Source organism: Pavona decussata, unplaced genomic scaffold (assembly GCF_977016875.1).
Source record: "Pavona decussata unplaced genomic scaffold, jaPavDecu1.1 SCAFFOLD_71, whole genome shotgun sequence".
Classification (NCBI taxonomy): domain Eukaryota; kingdom Metazoa; phylum Cnidaria; class Anthozoa; order Scleractinia; family Agariciidae; genus Pavona; species Pavona decussata.
Window position 1 is genome coordinate 3,114,732 of NW_028145490.1, and position 24,402 is coordinate 3,139,133.

At 39.3% G+C, this 24,402-nt stretch overlaps 3 protein-coding genes and 1 pseudogene across 6 annotated transcripts in view; 1 reads left to right on the forward strand and 3 right to left on the reverse strand.

The window, feature by feature from the left end:
• LOC146477348 (uncharacterized) overlaps positions 1–3,180 on the reverse strand; it is a 35,033-nt gene extending 31,853 nt beyond the window's left edge. The window contains exon 1 of one of the 2 annotated variants that reach the window (XM_085113810.1): positions 3,094–3,180. The gene's annotated coding sequence lies outside the window, so the exon portion shown is untranslated. The remainder of the gene's footprint in view (positions 1–3,093) is intronic. The other variant, XM_085113808.1, reaches the window with a different exon arrangement.
• Positions 465–3,085, reverse strand: LOC146477353 (uncharacterized; annotated as a pseudogene).
• Positions 3,181–6,675: 3,495 nt separating the features above from the next.
• LOC146477354 (uncharacterized) lies at positions 6,676–11,906 on the forward strand. Its single transcript, XM_085113815.1, has 4 exons — positions 6,676–6,870; positions 9,114–9,236; positions 10,219–10,524; positions 11,461–11,906. Exons 1-4 carry the CDS (start codon positions 6,798–6,800, stop codon positions 11,628–11,630), a joined length of 672 nt encoding a protein of 223 aa, XP_084969941.1. The 5' UTR covers positions 6,676–6,797; the 3' UTR covers positions 11,631–11,906.
• Positions 11,907–13,087: 1,181 nt separating this feature from the next.
• Positions 13,088–24,126, reverse strand: LOC146477355 (spermidine synthase-like). Of its 3 annotated transcripts, XR_014865438.1 has the most exons (10): positions 24,039–24,126; positions 20,200–20,354; positions 19,069–19,189; positions 18,679–18,771; positions 17,746–17,899; positions 17,113–17,196; positions 16,077–16,222; positions 15,170–15,292; positions 13,825–14,300; positions 13,088–13,777 (listed from the first exon to the last, which is right to left on the reverse strand). XR_014865438.1 is itself a non-coding variant. In XM_085113812.1 (9 exons), the coding sequence occupies exons 2-9, from the start codon at positions 20,328–20,330 to the stop codon at positions 14,286–14,288; spliced, it is 867 nt and encodes a 288-aa protein (XP_084969938.1). In that variant the 5' UTR covers positions 20,331–20,354; positions 24,039–24,126; the 3' UTR covers positions 13,088–14,285. The 3 variants fall into 3 exon arrangements, 2 of the variants coding, with proteins under 2 accessions (XP_084969938.1, XP_084969940.1); XM_085113812.1 differs by having other exon boundaries at positions 13,088–14,300; XM_085113814.1 differs by lacking the exon at positions 24,039–24,126 and adding an exon at positions 20,909–21,021 and having other exon boundaries at positions 13,088–14,300.
• Between the last annotated feature and the right edge of the window lie 276 nt (positions 24,127–24,402).

Genomic DNA, 24,402 nt, shown 5'->3' on the forward strand with positions numbered 1-24,402 from the left:
AGAAATAGTACTATACACTAACAGTAAGTAGAAGGAAAAAGGAAGTTAGTGGCGAGATTTAGAGACAACCTTCTGCCCTTTTGACATTTAACGTGTTACTGGTGTGACGGTTTCATGTACCAATGACTTCCTGTTTTTCGTAGAAATTCAAAAATAAGAATTGACGTCACGAGTCAAGAAAGGCATTTATTGGATCACGCAACAATCAGCGTGACGCCACTCGATATTAATTAACCCTAACAATATTTGAAAAAGAAAAACGGCTAGCAAGAATATAGCACATTACTTCTGGTTGTAATTCAGTTTTACTCAGATTAAAATACTTATCAAATGACTATAAAAAAAAGAAAGAATTAATATATAAGTACATGCAGCATGCCCGCAGCTCAAGTACTATACTATTCAGGTTTTTCTAGCAAGGTTCATCGAATAGCTGCACTAAACTAGGCTTTATAGCTAAACTAAAGAATCCCGGCCGTCGCTACGCCATTTTCATTGACAGTGACTGTTTGTCTGTTTGCTTTCCTTTGTTGTTGTTGTATCTCAGTTTTCGCAGACGTAACTGGCGTCGTTTGTCAGCATCATTATTTCATCATTGACAACGTGGTTTTCTTCCCCCAACCAACTGCAGCAAAAAATTTAATTTTGCCAAGTTCCGTGATGATTGAACAAGAAGTACGTCCTCCAACTCTTCCCTGGTACTGGGATCCATCGGATTCGATCACTCCCACTATAACAGCATAAGGAGGCACCCATGTGTTTGTAGCAATGCTCCAGACTCCATGGCTTCTCCACTCACTACAACCCAATTGCTGCACTGGCTGTTGGTGGAAGTAACATGGCATGCTGTACCTTGAAACGATCGACCGAAATAAGTAGTTCCATCCATCGCCCCGTTATCGGCTTTTACAGAATGGAAACAAACAAACGGTAGAAACAAAATACCAAAGATATAATAATTAGGCAGGGAGACCACTACAGCGTAGCCAATTACAGCGGATCCCTCGTTAATTATTTATATAAAAAAATGCTTAATAACTAAAACTACTAATATGTAAGCATAAAACTTGAGAGGAGACAAGGCGGGAGACCAAATTGCTAGAAGCAGCACGTTGGCGGGCATAGGAGAGACCTCGCTGTGTTACACCTAGGACAGATTGTTCTCCAAGTTCTAATGTCGTCAGCGTCGTACAAGTTCAAAGCCTTTTTATAATATTGAAGTAATAAAATTTTGAATAAAGCTAAAGAGGTGTGACTTGTGCGTAGCTCAGCGGGAAGAACATTCCATGTGCGGCACGCGCGTATGAAAAATGAACGTTGATAGGTAACAGTTCTACTTCGGTTAGGAATATAAGTGATAGCACTGCTTCTCGATGTCCTAGTTGATCTCGTAAATTGTCTAGTTACAGGTAGAGCTTCACTGTCTGTGAAAACTAAGTTATTAACAGCTTTGTAGGAAAAAACCATGTCCAAATATTCATGCCAGTATGAAATGGGTAACAAATTTGTTAATTGAAGGCGGGTCTTATAGGTTACGTCACATCGGAAGGGGAGCTTCAAAATTAGTTTTGTAGCACGGCGCTGCACGTTTTCAACTCGCTTAAGTAGGCCAATAGACTGTGGAGACCATACTTGTGTTGCGTAGCCGAGATGACACCGGACGATAGAAAGGTAAAGTGTACGACGCGTTTGGGTGCTTTGAATGTACCTAGAAGCTCGGCGCATAAAGCCGAGGAGTTTGTTTGCTTTCGCACACTGTTCAGTAACTTGTTTGTCCGAGGTGAGATTGCTTGACACCCACACACCGAGGTCTTTCTCTGCATCGCAAGATTCCAAAGGCGTTTCTTTGATAGTATAGGTAGGCTGTACAGGTGATTTTTTACGGGTGATGCACTGGTATTTACACTTGGACTGATTAAATATGAGCCCGGATGATTCAGACCAACTGACAAGATCGTTAAAGTCAGATCAGTAAGGCATTACAGTCTGTGATGGAATCGATGCTCTTGGAAATCTTGGTATCATCGGCGTAACAGGCAACTCTCGATGATTTAACAGCGTTTGGAAGATCATCCACAAACAGCAGAAACAACATCGGTCCTAAAAGGGACCCTTGCGGTACCCCGGATGTAACCGGCAATTCTCGGGAGGTAGCTCCAAGGACTGTAACCTGTTGCTTGCGTCCCTGTAAATATGAACGAAACCAGTCGTGAAGTTTGCCAGTAATACCGTATTGGTGCAACCTCCCAAGTAGCTTGATGTGATCCACTTTGTCGAATGCTTTACTTATGTCAAGATATATAATGTCAATTTGTTTACCAGCGTCGAGTTGACCGCCAATGTAATGCAAGACACTGGTGAGCTGAGTCACACAAGAACTACCAGTTAAAAAACCATGTTGTTCGCGGCTAATGAAGTGGGATGCATAATTCCGTAAACCCGCCAGAACACAGCGTTCGAGAACTTTGGAGATGACAGGGAGGAGAGAGATAGGGCGATAATTCTCCACAAGGTCTCTTTTTCAATGCGTCACCGTATTAGATCTTTGCTGCAATCCAGAAAGTCTTAGGATTCCCTTGGCTAAGATACAACACTGCCTCATGATCAGAGATCGAATTAAAAGCACTCCTCACGAACAGGCATTCAAAATTTATGTAATCCACTTCCTTATCCATAATCCACAACTTTGACTTGGCGAACAAAGGTGCGAACAAACGGGTTCCATCGTGTACTTGCCGCCGATGGATTCCAATATATTGCAAAAGATACTGTCGTGTGCGGAGGAATCAAACAGAAAGTCAAACCCCACCGCATCGGAAGTGTTTGAAGATATGATTCATCGAGGGTTTGGTGTAAATCAAGATGAATAGTAGGATTCTTTGATTTGTAGGCGAACATAAACGACATTGAGAGTTTTGTTGGTTACGTAAATGTTGTACATAGTAATTTCTGATATGAAAAGGAAACAAATACGAACCGGAGACGTTTACTACTGCTATATCTTAAATTTCTATATGATCTGTAAAACTTGGTGCAATAGGACTAGAACATATCTTAGCTGATTAGATAAAATGCTAGCCTGCTCCTCCTTACCTTGAAACGTTGCCTTCCAGTCCCTTTTCCTCGAAATAGTAGATCTATGTAAAAGTCAATGGCAGACCAACACAGGATAAAAGCTATCTGCACATGAAAACTGATACTAATTTGTCGCGTGATCAACAGATACTGACTTCCGGTCTATCTTCGTTCCCATTCTTTTTTAGCCGTTGAGTCATGCGTTGAGTTCCGCAGTAACTTTCTTCAGAGAGAGCTTCCATGTTTTGTTCTATTTAAGTTTTAAGTTAGACAAAATTCTAGAGGTTATAGTAGCTTTTAAATATTTGTGCTTTATGTTGTTTTTAAAAGACGCGTGACAGGGAGATACAGCTATTTCTAGGAAACCCTATGGCCAAACGTGTTCACATACGATGCTACCTTGTAAGAATAAGACTGGCTCGAATGTAAATATACTTTATCGATGCCACCTTCGAAATAGAAAGGTCAGTAATAAATAGCCCCAAGGTGTATATTTTGACAGGATAGTGGGCCGAAGAGGATAAAAAAAAAATGAATTCTCTTTCAAATAAAGAGAAGCTTCGAAATCGTCTGCCTCGCCGATTAAGCGTGCAAGCTCACCACCCCTGACAGAGCGATCAAGAAATTGTCCAATGGATCCGTTTTCCGTAGTCAATGCACTCCAAAGACTGAACCTGCTTTTTAGTCTTGGGTCAGCGTTCTTGGCTGTTTAACGTTATGGTCCATGGGAAATCGAGCCTTGTGCTTGGAGTGGCTTATACAAGCTCAAAACATCAGAATTCGAACCTCTTTACGGTTGTCAAATTGAATTGTCATCTCAGTCTTTTGATAAAACCAAGTATTCTGTTCCGAAAAAAAAATTACAGGTAGCCTGGGAACTTTTTATTTCAGTTTTTATTAAGAAAATGGGACGAGTAATTCCAGACTATGTTACACTGTAATACGATAACAACACTGCACAGAAATCAAACCCAATTCTAAATTGATAACACAAGTACGGTATTGTTCTCCACTAAATGCTGTTTGTGTAATGACACTGCACTAAGTATTCGGATTGTTTGTCAATGACAAAATCACCATTCACCATGATGAACGTCATTGGTACCGTATTTCAAAGGCTATAATTAATCCACAATTTAGCCCCAGCATATAGAGATGCGTACATGCGAGTTCCAACAATAGCTTGATCTGTTGGAAACAATTTAATAGAGATTTGCCCTTCCATCGTCATAGTGATAGGCTTACTCTTACTAATGATATGGGATCCTTAGTTACCAGTGTCTCCCACGCTTCCATCGACCCCCATGCCATCCAGTTATTTATTTATGCATCAGATGACGCATTCAAAATAGTACATGAATGTCAATGACCCTGTCCCTACCACTGAGTATTTCCGGAGATTCAATTATCAAAGTTACTCCTAATAATTAAAACAATGATGAATTCACATCTTTAGTCTGGCTCCTTCCCTGTTGTTAAGAAGAAATTAGGTGGCTCTGATCCAACTGAATCGTGTTTGAGTACCACGGTCCACTTAACGTCAGCATGGAAGTTGGCCTTACTGAAACCCAACAACAATTAATATTGTAATGAATATAAATAGCAAGCAAACTCTACTGGTTTTTCTTAATCTTAGTGCCACCAGTTTCATATGGTGCAACATCAACAATCCTTTTGAATCGCTTCCAGTTTGATTTTGAAATCTGTGGAACTGTTCCGGCTATACTGGAATTCCTTCTACCGTTCTATCTCAGGGTATCCCAGTTAATGTACGTGTTCTCTTTGATAAATTTGATCTTAAACTTGGCGTTCCACAGAGCAGTTGCTTGAATTCCCGGCCCACAGTCGGGGAAAAGACTTGCATTCGAAAAATATAGGGTGACAAGTACGGCTCTGACCAGACGAAATAGACAAGATTCCTTTCACGCATGCAAAAATTTGTTTTTCCGGTTTACTTTGTTCAGCAACTCCGAAACTCGCAAACGTAAATGAAAGGGCTCAGTTACATTTAATTTGCATTCAACGGAGTGGAACAAACATGGTGATGAGAGAGCGCACTTATGTACCATAACCTATAGTAGAATCCAAGTTAAGTTGGGACTTCACAACCAAGCTGATATTACCCTTCACGTAGCCCCCTATCCCTCCCCCCTAAATCGATATTGTTTTGCAGAATTGCGAGAGGCTGTAAAGCCGCCGTTAAACGTTGAAACTTTTAGCTGAAACTTGGGCGCAACGGCGAACGAGACCAGTTTCACGAAGCGGTGTTACACGGTGAAACTCTTGTTTTTTCACCACTGCGACCGTTGCGAGCCGTTGCAGAAGTAGAAAGCGGTTCTACTTTTCGTGAAACTTGTCTCGCAACGGAAGTTCGAAAAAGTTTCACGAAACCGACCATGTTACACGGTGCAACGCCTGCTGAAACTTGTTTCGCAGCGCCGTTGCACACAAGTTTCAGCTAAAAGTTTCAACGTGTAACGGCGGCTTAAGGGTGATGAGATCCGCCCCAAGTAGCCTGTGAACAGTCTCCCAGATGGGGGTATCAATAGGTTCGGGTTTTTCTCTACGCCCTAAACCCCACTTGGCGAGCCTGTTTACGGGCTACGTCCCAAGAAATATGACTACTACTGTAGTTTATGGACACTCTTTTCAAAAAATCGGAAAAAAAAAAATCAGTTATAAATCAAAACCGTACAAGCTTCAGCGAAGAGTTCAACTAGGGCTATTGCTAAACAACTCCAGAAAGCATCAGAGCGGAAAATATAAAATTTAAAATGGATACGAAACTTGATAAATATGAAAGCCGGAGATTAATACTTTTTCCACTGATCAATGCATATTCACAAACACAAAGCGACAACAATTAATGAGTTCATTATATCTTCGTTTATAAATTTTCCGTCATACCTAGACTAGACGCTGTTTGACTTGAGATCGTTAGTTTAATTGATTTCTTGGTTATCAAGAATGGCCGTTTTTGAAAAAAATGCGAATTTTAAAACTCCTGCATTGCTTTGAATCAAACTTGACATATAATGGTTACTCATTAGTTTATAGACAAACCAGCCATGATCCTGATTGCTTTCGCGGTTTCGCTTTGTCTAGCCATGAAATTAAAAGATTAACTGATTTATGCTGTAATTAATTCTTCATTACTTTTTCATTTTCACGTTTTCGATTGGCTCGAATAAAAATTTCTGAGCTAAACTGATATGCAAATGCAACAACCACAAAATTCAGATTTGTAAAGAAAATAATACTTAACCGGTTTAATTTTTTTCAAGTAAGCAGAGACGTCGCAATAACATCGATTCATGTTTTAAGGTAAAAAAAAAATTATACCGGAAAGGAAAATCAACCTAGCCCAGTCATAACGAAGTTTTCATTTTCATGTCTACTCAAGAACTAACAAAGAAAAGTGCTTTTTTAGCACATCTTAGATAAAGAGTGTCATGTTTACAAATTGCACTTGGCAGGAACTTGTTACAACAAAGATGTCAGACTTTTGGGTCCTGCGCGATACTTCAATTTAAATTTTTTGAAGCGTGATTGAGTTGCCTGGCACCGGACAGAAATCTGCGTAAAAGGCTCAAATGATTCACTCCACAATCTTTATTGCGTCAAAGCATTAAAAGCACTGTCCACGTACAAAAGCGGCAAGGAATACTTTGTATGTAAAGCATCTTTTTGAGTTTCTTACTCACAACTTCATACAGAAGGACATGTTTTTCTTTTCCCTTTATTTTTTGGGCCTTGTGGTTTGTGTGGTGTCAACTCAAGAGCAGAACGAACAGTGTAAGTTAAATATTGTGTTTGAAAAACGTGTTTGTGACAATTGAACGTTGCTGTTTGTAGCATTTAAAACACTGACCGTAACTCGAAGGAGTTATAAAAGTGAGCAATGTTAATGTTCAAAATGTGATATTCCCCGCTTTCTGTAATGTACTATAGGCTGATTCATAGTTTATCTCATTAATTCCAGTACCGATTTCACAAAAATGGAGAGTTTTTTTTTACTTAAATAGTGCACGGCTCAGTCATAGTAAATGCACTGTCAGTGGCTTCTTTTCAACCGATAAATAATTTCAAAACTGACTAAATTTCCGTATCAGTGAAGCGGGTACAAAGATGAGACACGATTCAAACAAATCAAAAACGGCCGATCTTTATTCAGCCCAAATAAAAACAGGCGTGCACGTCTATTTGAAAAATAACCCTTCGAAACCATTTTTTCTCAGTTTAAAACAAGGATGAAAATGTGGCTGAATCAAGGGCTGCCAAACACGGAGTTTTTATGGACATGTCCTTTGGAAGAGTCACTCGACTTTCAAAACTCGGCAAAAGATGCTAAGTTATATATAAATATAACCTGTTGTGGTGACTGGCTAATCTTTTCCCCAAACAATGAAAACTCGTAAATCAAAACAACATGTCCGTTGATTTGGAAATAATACGCCGTTGGAAAATTGAACCTGGTAGCACTGATCATTAAAGTATCGCTTGGGTCGAATTAGAACTGAAATGAAACCAGAGAAACGAACTCGGAAATGGTAGGTTTGCGCCTGCACTAATAAAAATGAGGAATTTATAAGCTAAACAAAAAGGCAGTCTATACCATTATATCAGCTTTGGAAACTTGTTTGTAAGTTAGTTAATTTATTTCTTCTTAGAATGCAAGTAAAACAGGGCGGTTAGTGTCCATTCCAAATGACCTTATGATTTCGTCAAAATTAAGCTTTGATTTAACAACCGAACGAGTTCAAAATTTTATTACTTTAAAGTTACGAATACTTAGTATTACCCCAGTGTCAGTGGTTGTATAAAATCATCTTCATTCTGCCGATATATTTTCACTAACTAAATTTGTCGATAAGATACATCGATAATAAAACACTGATAACGGCGTTTGTTAAAAAAAAAAAAACAGAAACAAAACAGCGGAAAGACGGGAAATGACTTCTAAGTAAAAATATGAACATTTTTGCGAAAAGAATATTAATAAAAATGTTTTCCCGTTTGCAAGTGCCTTTAGCATTTGCCCAGAACGCCAAATGTTTCTCAAAAAATAAAATAAACCAACCAATGCAACAAACAAATTAAAGCCGACAACAAAAACAAAAGATAAAAAGCACTTAACTTATCTTTTAACCTCTCGAAAGCAGATTTTGTGTATCAACGTCGCAACAAATTGTTTATTGCGTAAGCGGAAAATGATAACCATGCACTTGTGGAATACGATTTCTCAAAGTCATTGATACTTCATAGAAAGAGGAAAAAAAAAAATTACTCCCTAAAAGAAGTTTTGAAAATGTGATCTTAATTCTCATAAAATTTTGTGAACTATTGTATGCTTTTATTTTTGAGAAACTATATATCAAACCCTCGAAACAGCGTTTCGTCATCCGAATTCCAAACACCTCGGATTGGTTTAAAAAAGTTCGGCTGCGCTTCGTTTTACCAACCTGCCGGCCACTACTCGGTGTTTGGATATAGGACGAAACACTCTTCCTCGTTTTTGATGTCTTACAAGAAAATAAATTTGAAATGGAATTAAAGAAGTTTCGAACGACTCGATAAAAGTTCGCAGGTCAGCTATAAAACGAAATATTCAGAAATAAGATTGTAACTCTTTGGTATGAGCTGTGTCACTTAATTCATACACATTAGTGTTTGAATCCGAATAGTAGTTGATTAATTTTAAAAAAATATTTAGACTGAACATTACACCTATATTTGTTATAAATTGCCAGCTGATGACATTAAAACAGGGTTGCCGAGAAACAAATCCATTGGCAAGTGAGCAGAGCGGGAATCGAACGTGGGACCTTCGGAAAACATGTCCTGTGTCCTAACAATTAGGCAGGTGAATCCCCAAACTAATAAGTTTATTGAAACTTCATGGTTAATATAACAATGTAACATCTCCCCTCCCCCTCAGCCAGCGTCCCCCCCCCCCCCTGCCGCCATTTAAGCAATTTGCTTCATATATACCCCCTGTGGGAAACTATGGTTACCATCTCCTCTTGTTTTCCTTGCAGTGTACTGTGGCGATTTGTTGAGTAGTTCATGTGGGATCTGTGCACTGTGGGAGAAAGACAAGAAATGTGACAAAGAATATGCAAGAGATTACTGTGCGGAGACATGTGGGCACTGCAAACAAGGTACTTTAGTCAAAACGCGTTTTGCTCGACTTTTCACAAGGTTTAATGGCACTATGGGCGTAAGTCCTAATCGCGGTCGAACGTAAAAAAAATTAAAAAAAGGGCAAAAAGACCGTTAAAAATGTTTTCTAATATCAGAGGCCAAAGCTGATAAGATTGTTGTGAGTCTGTGAGTTTACTTATTCATTTTATGAGTTACTTATAAAAGTTCGAGGAACCATTAGTTGAATCGGCTTTATGGATAACATAAAAACAAAATTAACGTATATTCTATATACTTATATATTTGCTGTAAACACTTTTTTCCTTACTGTTGTATTTTCCTCTCCTAAGCCTAATTTAACTAGCAGAGCTCTTCAAACAGTATTATAAATTCTATCTCCCCCTATTTTATTTAACTGCACAGAGGTAGTGGCCAACACGAAAGCCTTGCTCCTTTGGCCACTACGCACTTCTTCCGTAGAATGTAAGATCACTAAATAAATTGCGCTGCACGTTTAATTTTTTTTTCCTCCTATAAAATATATTGTATTTCGTTGTAATAAGTGTGAATAAAATTGAATTGAATTGAATTAGTAAAACACGCACTTTCAAAAAAATCTTACCAGCGTTGAGCCCTTAAAGTAAAAATCTTATTTCTTTTATGCTTCCCAAGGTGCACTTGTGCCACGCGATAACGAATCCGCCATGACACGCTTCAAACGAGCGAACGAATGACGAAAGGAAGGTAGGAAGGAAGCTAATTGTGGACACTGTTTAAAGCTCTAAAATTCGATAAAGAAATTGCGGCAAAATTAAGAATAAAATATTAAACAGTGATTGTTTACAAACAGAATACCAAGCTTCCGCTCACAATCATTTCGCGCACTAGCTGAACTAAGCAAAATACCAAATTTCACAAAGCTCTCTCTAAATGCAGCTTCCAATCTAATCATGTTATCTGCACATGCAACCTAATCATTATATGCTCATTTCTTTGCAGACGACAAGCGAACAGTCCTTGACGTTCACTACAGAGGCTGTTACCGTGACGGATTTGTGAACGATTTCGAGACGATGATTCCCGTGCAACCCGAATACCTAGGGGTGCAGTCCTGTACGGGGGAGTGCCATTCCAGGGGGTACCCCTTTGCAGCTATTCAAGACGCCAAGTTCTGCATGTGCTCCAAGAGGGAATATAGGAGATACGGGATGGCTAGTGACGAGAACGATTGTGCGACCCAGTGTCTGGCCGGCTCTGAAGATGAGAAATGTGGCGGGCCTTGGAAAAACGCCGTGTATGAAATAGGTGAGTCGTTCAGTATCTAATGTTTGACATGTTTAAGTACTTCTACTGTGCTTATAATTTGTAGGAAAAATCTGGATGATGTAACCGTTGCATAATGGTAAGGGATTTTCCGAGTTCCAACGACCAACCGGATGAGATTGCGCTTACCATGTTCGTCCCCCTAAGGCTGGAAACGGGGGATTCATTCAAATGGTAAGGAATTTTCCGCCGTTCCGTTCCGAATGGAAAAAGAGGAGTACCTCTGAATGTAACTCCACAATGTCCGAACGGAATTTCCGGAAAATTACCTTACCATTTGACTTCAAACCGAAATTTCGGGATTTTCAGTGGCCAAATGGTAAGACCCCCGAGTCTCCTAACAACTCGAGCCTGTATTCTACACACAAAGGTTGGCACACAAGGTAAGTTATTGCGACCTTGAAGAAAGGCGCCCCCAAACCCTTCAACAAGGGTACAATGTTGCCTAGTCCTTGTGCGGCTTAACACGTGACCCGAAACGGATTGACCGAGATAAAGGACAGAGAGAAGCCCAGGATCTAGGCAAGGTACAATGAATGTTGTGCAAAAAATCTTGACCTCGGCAGGAATCGAACCCACGACCTTCCGGTTTGATCATCGTTTCTCTACTGACTGAGCTACAAAGCCAGATGGGAGCAAAGTCACAAATGTGAATGTGAACAGTACGATGAATGGTGTGCCCCTAGCACTGATATAATGACAGAAGTGATGGATCAGAAAAGTAACTCTGCCGTGTAACAAAGTGCTAAAGCGAACCCTTTTACAAGGGTGAATATAAAGCATTGTCTAATGTATGATTTGAAACTCAAAACAATTTGTTCAATATATTTCTGTGATGACTGACAAATAGTTTAAATGCAGAGCTGATTCTTGTCGAATTGTTTCGTAAATTTTGCTCTCTCCTCTTGCATTTGTCAGCTTCACGAGAATTGCAGAGCGCGGGAGTGAGATTGAGTGACATCGTGGAGAAGCTTATCCGCGCCTCTAAAAATGAGCAACAGCCTGAGCCCGAGTCTCGGATCATTGACAGATTAACAGAGCAACTAAACCGACTGAGAAAAAGGCGGAGTGATTACACAAAGTACTAGCCAGGGAGACAAGCACAAACAACGAACGGGATGCTGAATTTTCTTCTCAATGTAATCACTCGTGATTCAAACATGTGAACTTGTACTAGCGGACAAAAGGTACAGTGTAACCGCCACCGCAACAGCAAAGCCTGGACACATGTTTGAATCATGGTGGTAACGTTGACAAGACAAGCAACATTCTTTTAGTTTTGATTTAATTTTTTCTTCCAACCTCGACACGGGAAATCCATTCTTGGTTAAAGTTAATTTGGAAGGGGGACGAGGTAAAACAAATCGAACTTGAGTAATATTTATTTTGGTGGCAATTGCAGTTATAATGTATACAGAACTTAGCGAAAATCATGGTGCCAGAAAATGAAACATGTAAAAAGGGAATGAAATAAAAGCTTTATTGACGTGAAGGTTTGTGACTTGAAAATTTAGAAATGTGGTGGGCGTTTGATCACACTGACTTGCATGGAATAAATCAGCATTCAACATGAAGAGCAATAACCACATGGGACAACAAACAGTTAACTTAAGGACGGTACCTACTATTGCTACTGCGCATTCGTTCTGTTCATCTCGTGATACTTTGGTTTCCTATGGGTTGTGGTTACTAATACAGGGATATTTTTGCGCGGTTTAAAACTATGCGGAGTAAGCAGAACTTAGCAAGTGATTTTGGTATCCAAAAAGAAAATTGGGGATAACCATGCATTTTTCAGAGATAATAACGCTTCAATTTGGGAAAAAAAACGCCATACATTGCTTTGTATTTTACTGCTTTTCAGAATATTGTTGCTTAATTAACTCTACAAAAAAAAAAACCGTGGTTACCCCCAATTTTCGTTTTGGATTTCTATAGCCCTTGCAAGGATCTGCTTTTCCCGCATAGTCATAAATCGCGCAAAAATACTAGTAGGCACCGTCCTTAAGCACAGGTGGACATTTGACATCCGCCACGACTTTTAAATGAAACTGTATGGCCTGCAGGAACACGGGGACCTCGTGCCATAAATTTCTTTGAGCAAATGACAAGTGTGAATTTTTAGGTTTCCACAAATTTGGACCCGACTTTACGACAATAACAAGTACAAAACTTCAGGTCACAACAAAATTACATTTCTTAGTTATCTGCAACTATCGAACGCCAATCGAGACGGATGACTTATACCAGGAGAATATCACCCAGATGATACCCTTCTGCTAATACTTATAAAAGTTATTTTACAACAACTTTCAAAAATCCCGCGCGCTTATTGGCTCATAGCTATTGTCTTTAAAGGCTGGTTTCCATATGATCGCAGATCGCAATAAGGTCTGCGATCGTCTGCGATCACGATCGCAGGATCGCAGACGATCGCAGACTTTATTGCGATCTGCGATCATATGGAAACCAGCCTTAAGAGTACAGGTAATAAAAATAACGTCAGATGTAACTCGCTTGCTTTCTCAACGGAAAATTAAGCCAATTCCGCTTGTTCTTTTACCGTTTTAATGTAAATAAACAAAAAACAACTAGTGGGCAGTTTTCTATGGTCTATACTCTTATAATTATACCATAAAAATGACGCCATAAAATGTTAAAAACTTGGGTTTTGAACATTTTAAGATTTTATGTTATGGTCTATAAGAGTATAGACCATGGAAAACTGCCGTCGATTTGTTAAACAGAACTTGAACGATAATAAATAAATACAATTATAGTAACTAAGTTATTTTTATAATTATTATTTTCAAATATATATATTCTAAAGTGTGACACCGTCGATAGTGGCCTACCAACTAAAAATAAATGTACAGTGCGTTCTGTTTGCTTCACATGCAGGACATCATATCAACAACAAGCACTTGTATGACATGTCTGTACGAAAGCCGTGCTATACTGCACACTGTCAAGAAATAACTGAATAAAAGATCACAACAAGTCTCCGTCCATGGGATCTCAATCCCCACAAATAACCGATTGCAATCATGTTGCACAATAGAGTACAGCTTAATTCAAGGACAACAATGAAAATATAAGGATCTGGGTCCGGTTGCATAAAGCATGTTAACAGAAGTGAGAGTTGTTTGAAACTATTCTCTGCATTCCGAAGGGTTTTCTCGAGCGCTTTTCTGGATACTCACTATTTCCTTATCCTCAGGACTCAGGAAACTGCCTTTGGCCAAAGGCGGTTTCCTGAGTCCTGTGGATAAGGGGAAAAACAACAACAAACAAGCAAAAAAAACAAACAACAATAACAAAAATCTTCGGAACGTCTAAACTCTGCTGCTCAAAGAGTTTGGCTCCATTTTCAACCCACGAGAAAGACTGGTCGGAACACAGGAGAGTGATGAATCAAACGCATAATTCGTCCGACACTTGTCCTACAAATTTATCTCGACGAAGTACGCAGCTTCTAAGAGAATAATGGCAGGATTGAAATTCATTCTTCGCGTAAGATAACTACAAATTACCTACAAGGTAAAATTATCTGTTCATTGGAAAAATCATGATAGCACCTATGCTTCCTTCGAGGCAGTAAGGTGAAATAACAGGAAAGTTCTACACCATTCTCTCCAAAATGTTGCGGATACAGACGGCGTAAACTAAGCTGACTACTCTGCATCCAGTGAAAGGCTTGAGTAGGGTGCTACAGTAGTCATGCGTTTCCTGCAACGGTTGAGTCAGCACGACAGCTCCTAAGAAGCAAACAGATCCAGGCAGACAAAATATTAGAACGATGAAGTGAAAGACGTTAAGCATTCACTGCAACTCGCAGTGAAGCTGTTCCGTACATCTGGAGGCGAAGTAGACCTTCACAAAATACGGAAGGTAAATTTGCGATAGAACTACAGGTATAGCCTGACATCCAATTCAGGGGAAAGTATTGACTTGCCCTAGATCGAGGAGACCAAGTGTCACAGAAAGTCTAGGGGAAGTTGTCACGGAGCAGACTCCAGCCTGCTATTTCCAGCGCTCACGAAAAACAACAAGACAACAACAACAACAACAACAACAACAACATCAACAACTAACAAAACAATCATTGGAGAAAACGCGATTTCGAGTTACCAGGGAAAACTATTGGCATTACGAAACGAGGGCGTTGCCGGCAAAGCCATCGAAAACCCTTAAAAATATAAATTCGAGTTATGGGAGGTCATAACTTCGTGATGATTTTAACTCGTTCAACTTGAACAAAAAGAACGAACTGCCCAGGAAATAATTGGTGGGAGTGGTGTTCAAGATAAGAAAGGAAAAGTCTAAACATTGAATGTACATTCGTGTTGACGGACACTCTCCACAAAAATCGTGAATTTGGTCACTTCACGTTGTTGTTTTGCAGCAAGTGCAGAGGGAGTGTTTTACTCGTTATACGTTATACGTTGTACTTTTTTTTTTGGCGGCGTAGTCATTGTCGTAGTAGTTGCGTAAGTTTTCTATTGCCCAAGGAAACGCCAAATTTGAATTACAGCGAGATTCGAACCAGCCCGGGCACTCGAGAAGTTGGGAGCGTACCAAACTCAAGTCGATTCACACTAAATTTAATTAATAGCTTGCCCATTACCTTTTTGGCGAATTGTGGTAAAACAAACGCTGCTCTATGAACTTCTGCGTTGTAGTATCTAAGTTTCATTTGCTCAAGTTGACTCTCGCTAAACACCGTCACTGGATTATCAAATCTTGTGTCCTGAAAGAACAGAAAGCTGTATTAATTCCAAAGTAACGCATCTGCCGCTACCTTCTTGGCATGAAAATTCTAGAGTGTACGTAGTGTTTTTATCACAGCGGCACAAGTTGATTGTCAAAAGCTGCTCTTGCATGGCAAGGCCGTTGCCAAAGAAAAAACTAAAGGAGCCCACAAGGCCGAAAGCCGAGAAGTTAGGAGCCTAGAGCATTTATTTTCTTGGGCTCTCCAGGCTATCGTGCTCCTGCTAGGCAGCAGCCTTGCATGGCAAAATTGATGACTTTCCAAATGAAAACCAAAACGGCTTCTTAATCCGGGTTCACGGGCAGTTAACCTGTTAAACGGCGTGAAAAGCAGTAGCTATTGCCAAGATCTACTTTTCCTGCATTGTCATAAGCCACGCACTCGCGCCAGAAAAATAAAATAAAATAAAAATAAATCACTTAATTTAATTGTCAATGTGTTTTGCACAAAGCACTAATTGGGGACACTTTCCAGATCGAATTGGAATTTAGAAGTGTTGGTTTTTGAAGAGAGGGGAATACCGGAGTACCCGGAGAAAAACCTCTCGGAGCAAAGACGAGAACCAACAACAATCACAACCTACATATGACACCGAGTCTGGGAATCAAACCCGGGCCACACTGGAAGTGAGTGCTCTCACCACTGCGCCATCCTTGCTCCCCCAGGCAGGCTCCCCCTTGACAGGCTACGAACGCCGGTTTTTATTGTAATAATTATGTTGCACGCCGTATCATAAACTAGGTAGAAATGAGTTTCAACTAACCTTGTTCTTGCTACAAAGTATAAAGCCTATCTGTCCACTGGGGTAGGTTGGTATTGTGGTGAAGCCATAACTAACTACAGGAAACAGTTTTTTGCTGAATTCTAGGACAGATTTTATAAGTGGTATGTGTAACCAGATACATTCACCTGAAAAGAGAAAAGAACAAAGACAGGGACTCATGAACAAAGTGATTTGGAATCCAAAAATACGATAGCATACACTTTAGCCGAGCGGGAACAATAACAAAAAAATTTAGTTACCTGATGAATCCTTCTCTTTTACGCCCACAACCTGTAAAATTCTACTGACTACCTGTCACTTTTTTGTTTTAATTTTAAAAACAACGAAAACGGTTAAATTTTCCGAGTTGCTGAATGGATGCTGCCCAAGTAATGCCTTACTTTATACACAACACCTCAGTGGACTGCTATACAGTTCAAGTTAGAGATATTCATCGACTCTGTTGACTTTTTGCCTCTTCGGGTATTAAAAAAAAGCGTAAACGTAATAGGCTCCTTTCGAGACAAAAAAAAAATTATTAAAAATGAGCTGGATACCGAGGTCCATAGGACAAAAACAGAAATGAATTTACATGGTTTTTCAATTTCGTTATCAAACCGAATTTTGATCTATCGAAAGCCTACAAATTTTGTTTACCCATATCGAGCATCAAAGAGCTCTCTACAGAGAAACTCGATTCAAAGGTGTCCGTGCATTCCCAGTCGAATGGGAATTTGAAAGTATTGGTTTTTGTGGAGGGAGGAAAACCGGAGTACTCGGAGAAAAACCTTCGGAAGAGGGACGAGAACCAACAACAAACTTTACTACAAGGAGTTTTGCTTGTTTAGTTTTCCAGCCGACTAACGATCTTTTTCTTGTCTCGTCTGGTTACATTTGGTGCAAATCAAAAGAAGAAGTACATGTAATCAACCCTGATTGCGACATCTCTAGCTGCACAACAAAGAACTTGACTCCAATTACAGACAGACAGAGTACAAGGTTCTGTTTTTAAATCAAGTAAAGTAGTCCACTATACCTTGACAGCAGAGGAGACCATCAGGTTTTAAGGCTTTTTTCATGAGTTCATAATATGATTCTTGGAAAAGCGACTCTGCAGGACCTAGATGAATAAACAAATGATGAATTGCAAAGGGGCCGTATCCGTTTTTAGGAGAGCCCTTAGGAGCAATACACGCCATGAAATATTCTACAGTAGTTGTACGTTGGCTAAATTTACTACAGTACATGTACATGTAGCATCACATCACCTTGCAGTGCAAGGAATATAATACCTCTTCTCTAGTTCATTAATGGGATGACATCAAGCTAATTTTCAAAAAAGAATGAACAAACATTGAGACAAGTGTGAACTGCTGCCTCAATTACTCCAGTGACTGAAAGTTGTATAATTTTCTCTCTTAACCTCCTTGGAAAGAAACAAATCCTAAAAGCACAAACTCATGAGGAGTGAATTAAGCTCAAGGTGGTAGGTTTCACCCCATTATAGCCTTACGTATACAGCTATATGTGGTACCAAAGCGTAAGCCATTATTGATAGAAATGGCGTATCCATTTCAACCATTTTCAGCAGTGTGGTCTGAAAGTTGTACTTTGCGAACTTAACTCTAACTAAATGCAAAAACCTCATGGTTTCCAATAGTAAACTTACCTACAGGATCTGATGAATCAGTAATGATAACATCAAACTCATTTTCATGTTGATTCATATATTCGAATCCGTCGCCAATATGTTGAGTGAGCTTGGGTGAGCTAAAGCCTGCAGCCATGTTTGGTAAATACTTTTTGCATACCTCAATCACCTCCTGTCAGGTGAACACAAATTAACATTAACATCACAAAGATAACATTTATTTTAAAACCTGTTCAGGGTATATTTTGTACCACCTGCAATCACTGGCCCAATTTTGGTGGCACTAGTACACTTTCGTCACTTGCCAAACTAGGATAATGAATTGAAATGGCTAATAAAGTGAAAATTTACGACTCCATGATTCAAATCCAAGTTAATTAATAGATTGTCAGAGTTATTTTTACCCTGCTCGCAGAGGTTTCTATCTGGTAAGTCTTTTAGCATATACGAAGTCATTCGCATCTCTATCCAAAATATAACTATAGAGATGCGAAAGACTTTTTACATGCTAAAAAGACTTACCAGAAAGAAACCTCTGCTAACAGGGTAGTACAGCACTGTAAGTTATTTTGGTTTAAGGAAGAAAAAAAAACAGCTTCTGAGTTGAGTTTCATGTACATGAGTCTTAAATGATTTATATGTAGAGGAGGAAGCAGTTTTGTATCCTCAATAATCACAGAAGATAAAAGAGGAAAAGTTGCAGCAAAAACAATGAAAGCAGAGGGGAAGGAAAAAGTTAAGAGTTGTTTTATATTAGTACTCGCCAAATGGAGTTTCCTCTTATTCTTAAAAGTTGATGTTGCCTACAGATGGTAAATTTGTGATTAGTTTCAATGACTGCACTGAAATAGAAGGCATCCTGAACAAAGGTCCAGACAATGTGAAATGACTGTATCAATCATGATTGCGCATGTTGCAAGCGCCTTTATCCTTCATAAATTGCATACTTACTTGGTCTATTTCACACTGAACGATAGATTCAACAACTGGATGTTTTGAAATCTCTCTTATGACGCCTCCATCACCACCACCAACAACAAGAACCTGAAAAGTTCAACAAGATGGCTAAAATTATCTCATATCCAACAAATTACAATTATATAAGTATGAGTGGAATAATTGTTTTTTTAGAAACAATCAAGAAATACTGCTAGCCAGGCCTTGCTGATTTCACTTTGCAAGAACAATCAGAAGCCAATTCAATCAGGTCACTATTTCTTGGCCACGGTATAATGGCTCATAAACCATGGCCACTGAACCAATCAAATCCCTGGAATTGCATTATACAATAATTATTTTAGGAAAGAATGAGTCATGTGAGGCTGGCAGTTTACACATCACCTTTTTAGGATGTGGATGTGAATTGAGCGGGAGGAATGTGATCATCTCTTGATAAGAAAACTCATCTCTATCAGTGCACTGAATTACTCCATCAAGAACAAGCACTTTCCCATGGTGTTTACTGCAAGGAAACAATAGTATTAGGGTGCATTTATCAATCTGATTGACCCTATTCCAGAATAGGAATACATACATGTACAATGATGACAAGAAATTACCCCTCATAACAGGTTTTTGGAATTACTGGAGTTACAGAACACTGTAGCTGTTAAATTACTGTATCGTGTCAGCGAAAGTTTGCAGAAATATGTCTTCTCAAATTTACTGAAAAAAGAGAAATCTAAAAAGTGAATGATTCTGACTGCTTATTCTTATTCTGGAATACAGTCAATCTTACACAACCTTAATTAGTTTTAGACCAACGTCACAGATGTCTAAGTGACATCAGTACCTATATCCATTCAATTATCATGCTGCAATAAAGCTACACAGGGTTTTGGAAAAATGGTTTATCATTTATTGTCAATTGCATGCAGTTAAATTTTTAGCACACTAAACAGCCAATAATTTAATTACATGTACTGTTGGCAGCCCTCACTTAATAAATGTCCTTCCCCACAAAGAAAGACTACATCCTCCTACTCTTTTAATTTTCGACATTTTCAGCTAGTCTATGTGAGGCACCATGTTAGGAGACAAAGCCAAAGGCTAAATTACCCGGGGGAAGGGGGTCTACCATATAAAAGTGACGGGCTAGCTAGATTGTCAGAAATTTGTAAAAAAGAACCCCTAAAAGGTACCAGAATTTTGAAATTTTAATCCCTAAAAGGTATGACGATCACCCCCGTCACTTTTATATGGGAGTCCCCACCCCCCCCCCCCCCCTACAGGCTATGACAACCCCTGAACTGAGACAAGCTTTTGAACAAAGCCAGCGTGATCTTTATTAGCAATTGTTTCTAAAAGACCCTGGTGAGTGTTGTCCAGCCTTAACACTCAAACCCATGACCTCCTGCTCAGCCCTTTGATGACATGCTCTTTAACAACTGAGCCATTGCTTATACATGTACAGGTAAGACCTCTTTATTTCATAACACCATGCAGTACATGTACTTATGACAAGTACAGTACCTTTTAAACACCAGGATATCTTGATGTTTTGATTTGCCTTCAAACAGGATTTCTTCCACCTCTAAGGAGAGTGCTTGTCCAGGCCACTGGTCATTTATCTCAGAAAACCAACCATTCTGTATTCTGTTCATTCTCTTCTTATGTCACAGCTACACCTGTACATAATAATAACAATAATACCGGTAATAATAAAAAGTCTGGCACTGAGTTAAATCTCACAAGGAGACATTCATGAGCCTTTGGTCTGATACATTCTCCTCAAATTTCTCGATCTACAGGTAAGTTCTGCAAACTATCAACCATTTTGTTTCTTAATTTTGGGATTTTACACATACATGTACAGGCTAGGAAATAGAAAATAAGCTTACAAAAATGTTATACCGTGCATGTATGTTACAAAACAAAGGTGTCTTGTTTTTAGGAATGCAAGACTCACAAAATCCAAATTGATATTAAATTTAGCTTTCACAAGAGCCAATAAATGTTTTGTGCAATCCCTTCTTGTTCAACATACATGTACATGTACTTCCAAGTGCATGTTACTTCAATTTCAGAAAGAACATGGAGCAAGGTATTTTAAATTTAATGAATTCAATCTCCTAACTTAATCATGGAATGGTTCATTCAATACAGGCACATTTTAAATACTGTACATGAACAGGAAAAAGTTTTTGATTGATTCAGTGAATTATGAACTCCTTATAATTACCATGTTTTCAGATTCAGCTGATATGTGCATGTAAAGCTGCACTGTCCTGAAGCTAGGAAGCTGTGCAGTCTCAATAACAACAGCACTGTGAATGCAGACTGATGGAACCTTCACTGACAAATCACTTGTTATTTGAATTTTGCCATGGCCAACAAGTATTAATTTTTTTTATTAGTCTGCCTGAAAGCCAACATCATGCATGATTTTGTCTAGACATTTAATATCTCCATAAGACCACTTAAAAGGCAATACAATTTAAATTCTCTTGAAATAAAATTTTAATGGATGATTAGCACATAATTTATCAGTCTTGAATCTAATGACCAGACAGTAAACTACTGTGAGGGATCATTTACATGTAATTGAGTTATAATTTGTGAATTGTTGGCTCTACAGAGCTTATTTTAATTTATAGACAGTATTATAAAATCTATACCCTTCTCAATGAAGGTCACGGGAAATTCTAAATTATGGTGAGAGAGAGGAGAGAGAGAGGCCAATAAGCTAATAAAACTGGAATTTCTGCACTGCAGGCTGGCAGGGTAAAAAAAAAACTTCTGTGGTCAGGAGGCACTGGCTGGGGGTTGGGGTGCATTCTTAGCCTTATCTCAATAATAATCATGGGTTGACTGAGGGGGGGGGGGGGGGGTACTATGACCTATATATTTAAGCTACTGTATATAGGTGTCTGCAGCACCATAATCATGGTATGGTCTTTTAGTCCAAAAAGTAGGGTATAGATCTTAACCATTTTGGTCTGCAAATCTGAAAAGGGGTATTGGAAAATAACATATTTTGCAGGGCTTCTGATATTTCGCGGGGTCGCAGAGCCGCGAAATTCAGGTATATCCGCGGAATCCCGCGAAATTTACAAAAAAACGTGTAATACCGCGAAATTCGTTAAAAATCCTACCAAAAACATGTCGGTACAACATATTTGAAACTTATCTTGGCTACTGGGCCTGTTTACTTTCCATAAATGCAAATTTATATTCAAATTTCGTCACTGCCACGAATAAACATAACGTACCATAACTACCAGGCGTTCTCAGATTAATGTTGCGAAAAACTGGGCACAAGAAATGAGAAGACTTTTCGGTGACACTATACGGAGTAGGAAAGAAAACTGCTGTCTGTAGTAATGCAGGCACATGTTTAATCGTACGGGCAGGACACGATCGAAGACACAACAATGTTTTGACTTCACAAATGGATTTGAACCTTCGATCACGAACAATCTTGCCTTGTAAACTGCAAAGCAACACAAGAGACCATGGAGAGAAAAGAAATTTATTGCGTTGCTGTGTTCAGCTCTAAATTGCAGCTGAAAATGGAGGTTAACCGGCCGGGCGTTTCGGTAACGCTTATGTTTTTCTTGTAGCTCGAAACAAGTACAATTGCCTTGAGAACTGTGTTGGCTGAACTTTAATGATTTCTTTCTTGCCCTGAATTTGACATCCTTCCAATATATCTTTTTTTTTCTGGAATCATTCTTCTCGGCCGTTTTCTCCGCGAATTTGTCTCCAAAAATCCCGCGAAATTTGGCTTTTTTTCCCGCGAATTATCAGAAGCCATGTATTATGGTCTGAAATTAGCCTCCCACGCAGACGTTCTTAGGGGTTCGTCACGCGTTCCTGCCCCACGAACGTCTGCTGAAACGAAAGCCACTTCCGTTCGTCGGCAAATTGCCTCTGTCTGAACAGACCAATCAGCATTGACTCATTATGACAAGTAAACCCAATCACATACTGCAAAACAACGGAAATCATCACCCGTGGAGATATTTTCGCTTCCGGACGTGCATATAGTTTACACGATTGAAATTTTACCTTCCACAACACCCTGCATTTTCTTCAGTGATTTCACTAAGAGAAGCAGCAAGAATTCCAAGATTTGCCAATTTGTCTCCCTGGTCTTTCATAAGATTTACAAGCGGCGAAACCACAACAACAATCAGTGACCAGCAGCTTCAAGAATTGAATAATTTGTAAACAAATGATAGAGATTGATAAATAAGTGACTTTCCATAACCAGTTAGAAGGTTTACGAACACATTAGTTTTCTTCTGCGCAAATTGCACTATGACTTCTCTTTGATACGCATTGACAACTCCCTAATACCAAACGTTTGGCACACATTTAAGTCCGCCATCCTGTATAGGGTAATATTTTTAATATCAAACACGAGTTTACCCAAAGTTGGGAAACGGCTCCTGATTGGTCCGCAGTCGACGAACGGAAGTGGCTGTTCATTTCAGCAGACGTTCGTGGGGCAGGAACGCGTGACGAACCCTAAGAATGTCTGCGTGGGAGGCTAGTCTGAAATAGGATCAGGGTTTGGTGAACAGAGCAGCACAACCCTTAGCAAAAAAGCATAAGAGTACCCCCATGGATAATTATTATGCTGGAGGGGGGGGGGACTTGGTTGTCAAAACCCTGACCCTATCTCAGACCATTCCGGTCTCCCTGGGAATGCCAGGCCTCAAGGAAAACTGTGTTAGTGACAGCAACTCGAACGCAACACGCAGATCAGTTTGGCCATAGTATAGATTTTGACTGAGCCACCATTGTCGACAAGCTGCATAATTGCCACAACAGACTTTTCCTTGAGGCCAGCTGGCATTCCCAGAGAGAAAGGAATGCGGGTAAGTGTACAGTACTGATATTCCGGAAATTGTGCCTTAATTCTGGCAACGCTTAATTATCAGCCTTAATTAGAAATTTTAAACTGTTATAGCTATTAAAAAGGCTCTGTCAAATTGTAGCAGGCTTAGTGAAGATGTTACATAATGTACCTAATTTATATAATAATAATTATATTAATTAAACAGGTTTGCTGGCTAGTTTCATCTTCTGGCTTCATGGCTTCATGGCGCAAGCCAGCTTTTTAATGTAAATCTTTGACTTTTCCACTGATGAAGGGCTAAGCCCGAAACGTCTGGACTTATTTTAACATAATAGCACTCGACACTCGTATTCGGGAACTATATTTTACCTTTAACTGCTTTATATAGTTTCATCTTCTCACGTCTGTTAGCATTTGATTGATTGATTATGGTCATGAATCGTTCCTGGTACAAGTTGTCAAGATTACTACTAAATGGCGTACCTCTGAACAATTCAGCACTTACCTGATGTGATTTGGTTGAAAAAGGAGCAAATTCACCTTGGAAGAAAACATAGACTGAACACGGGCCAACACGTGCATTTAATTTCGTGTATTCCACATGACTCTGTGGTCAGCGGCTGGCATCTTCCGTAGTGTATCGATGCCCTCCCACCCTACCCTAGTGAGACTGTTTTGACATTATTTCTTTAGAATCCAGGTTCGTAACAGCAACGTCTTGTACGCGTGGATAAAAGAATTCCCTTTACTTTTAAATTCATTATTATCACGTCACCTTTTTCTGCCAAATTTTAAAGCAATAACGAGAATTATGAATACAAATCTACTCTCTACCCCATCCCCAACGACAAGAAAATTCGCTTCATGAT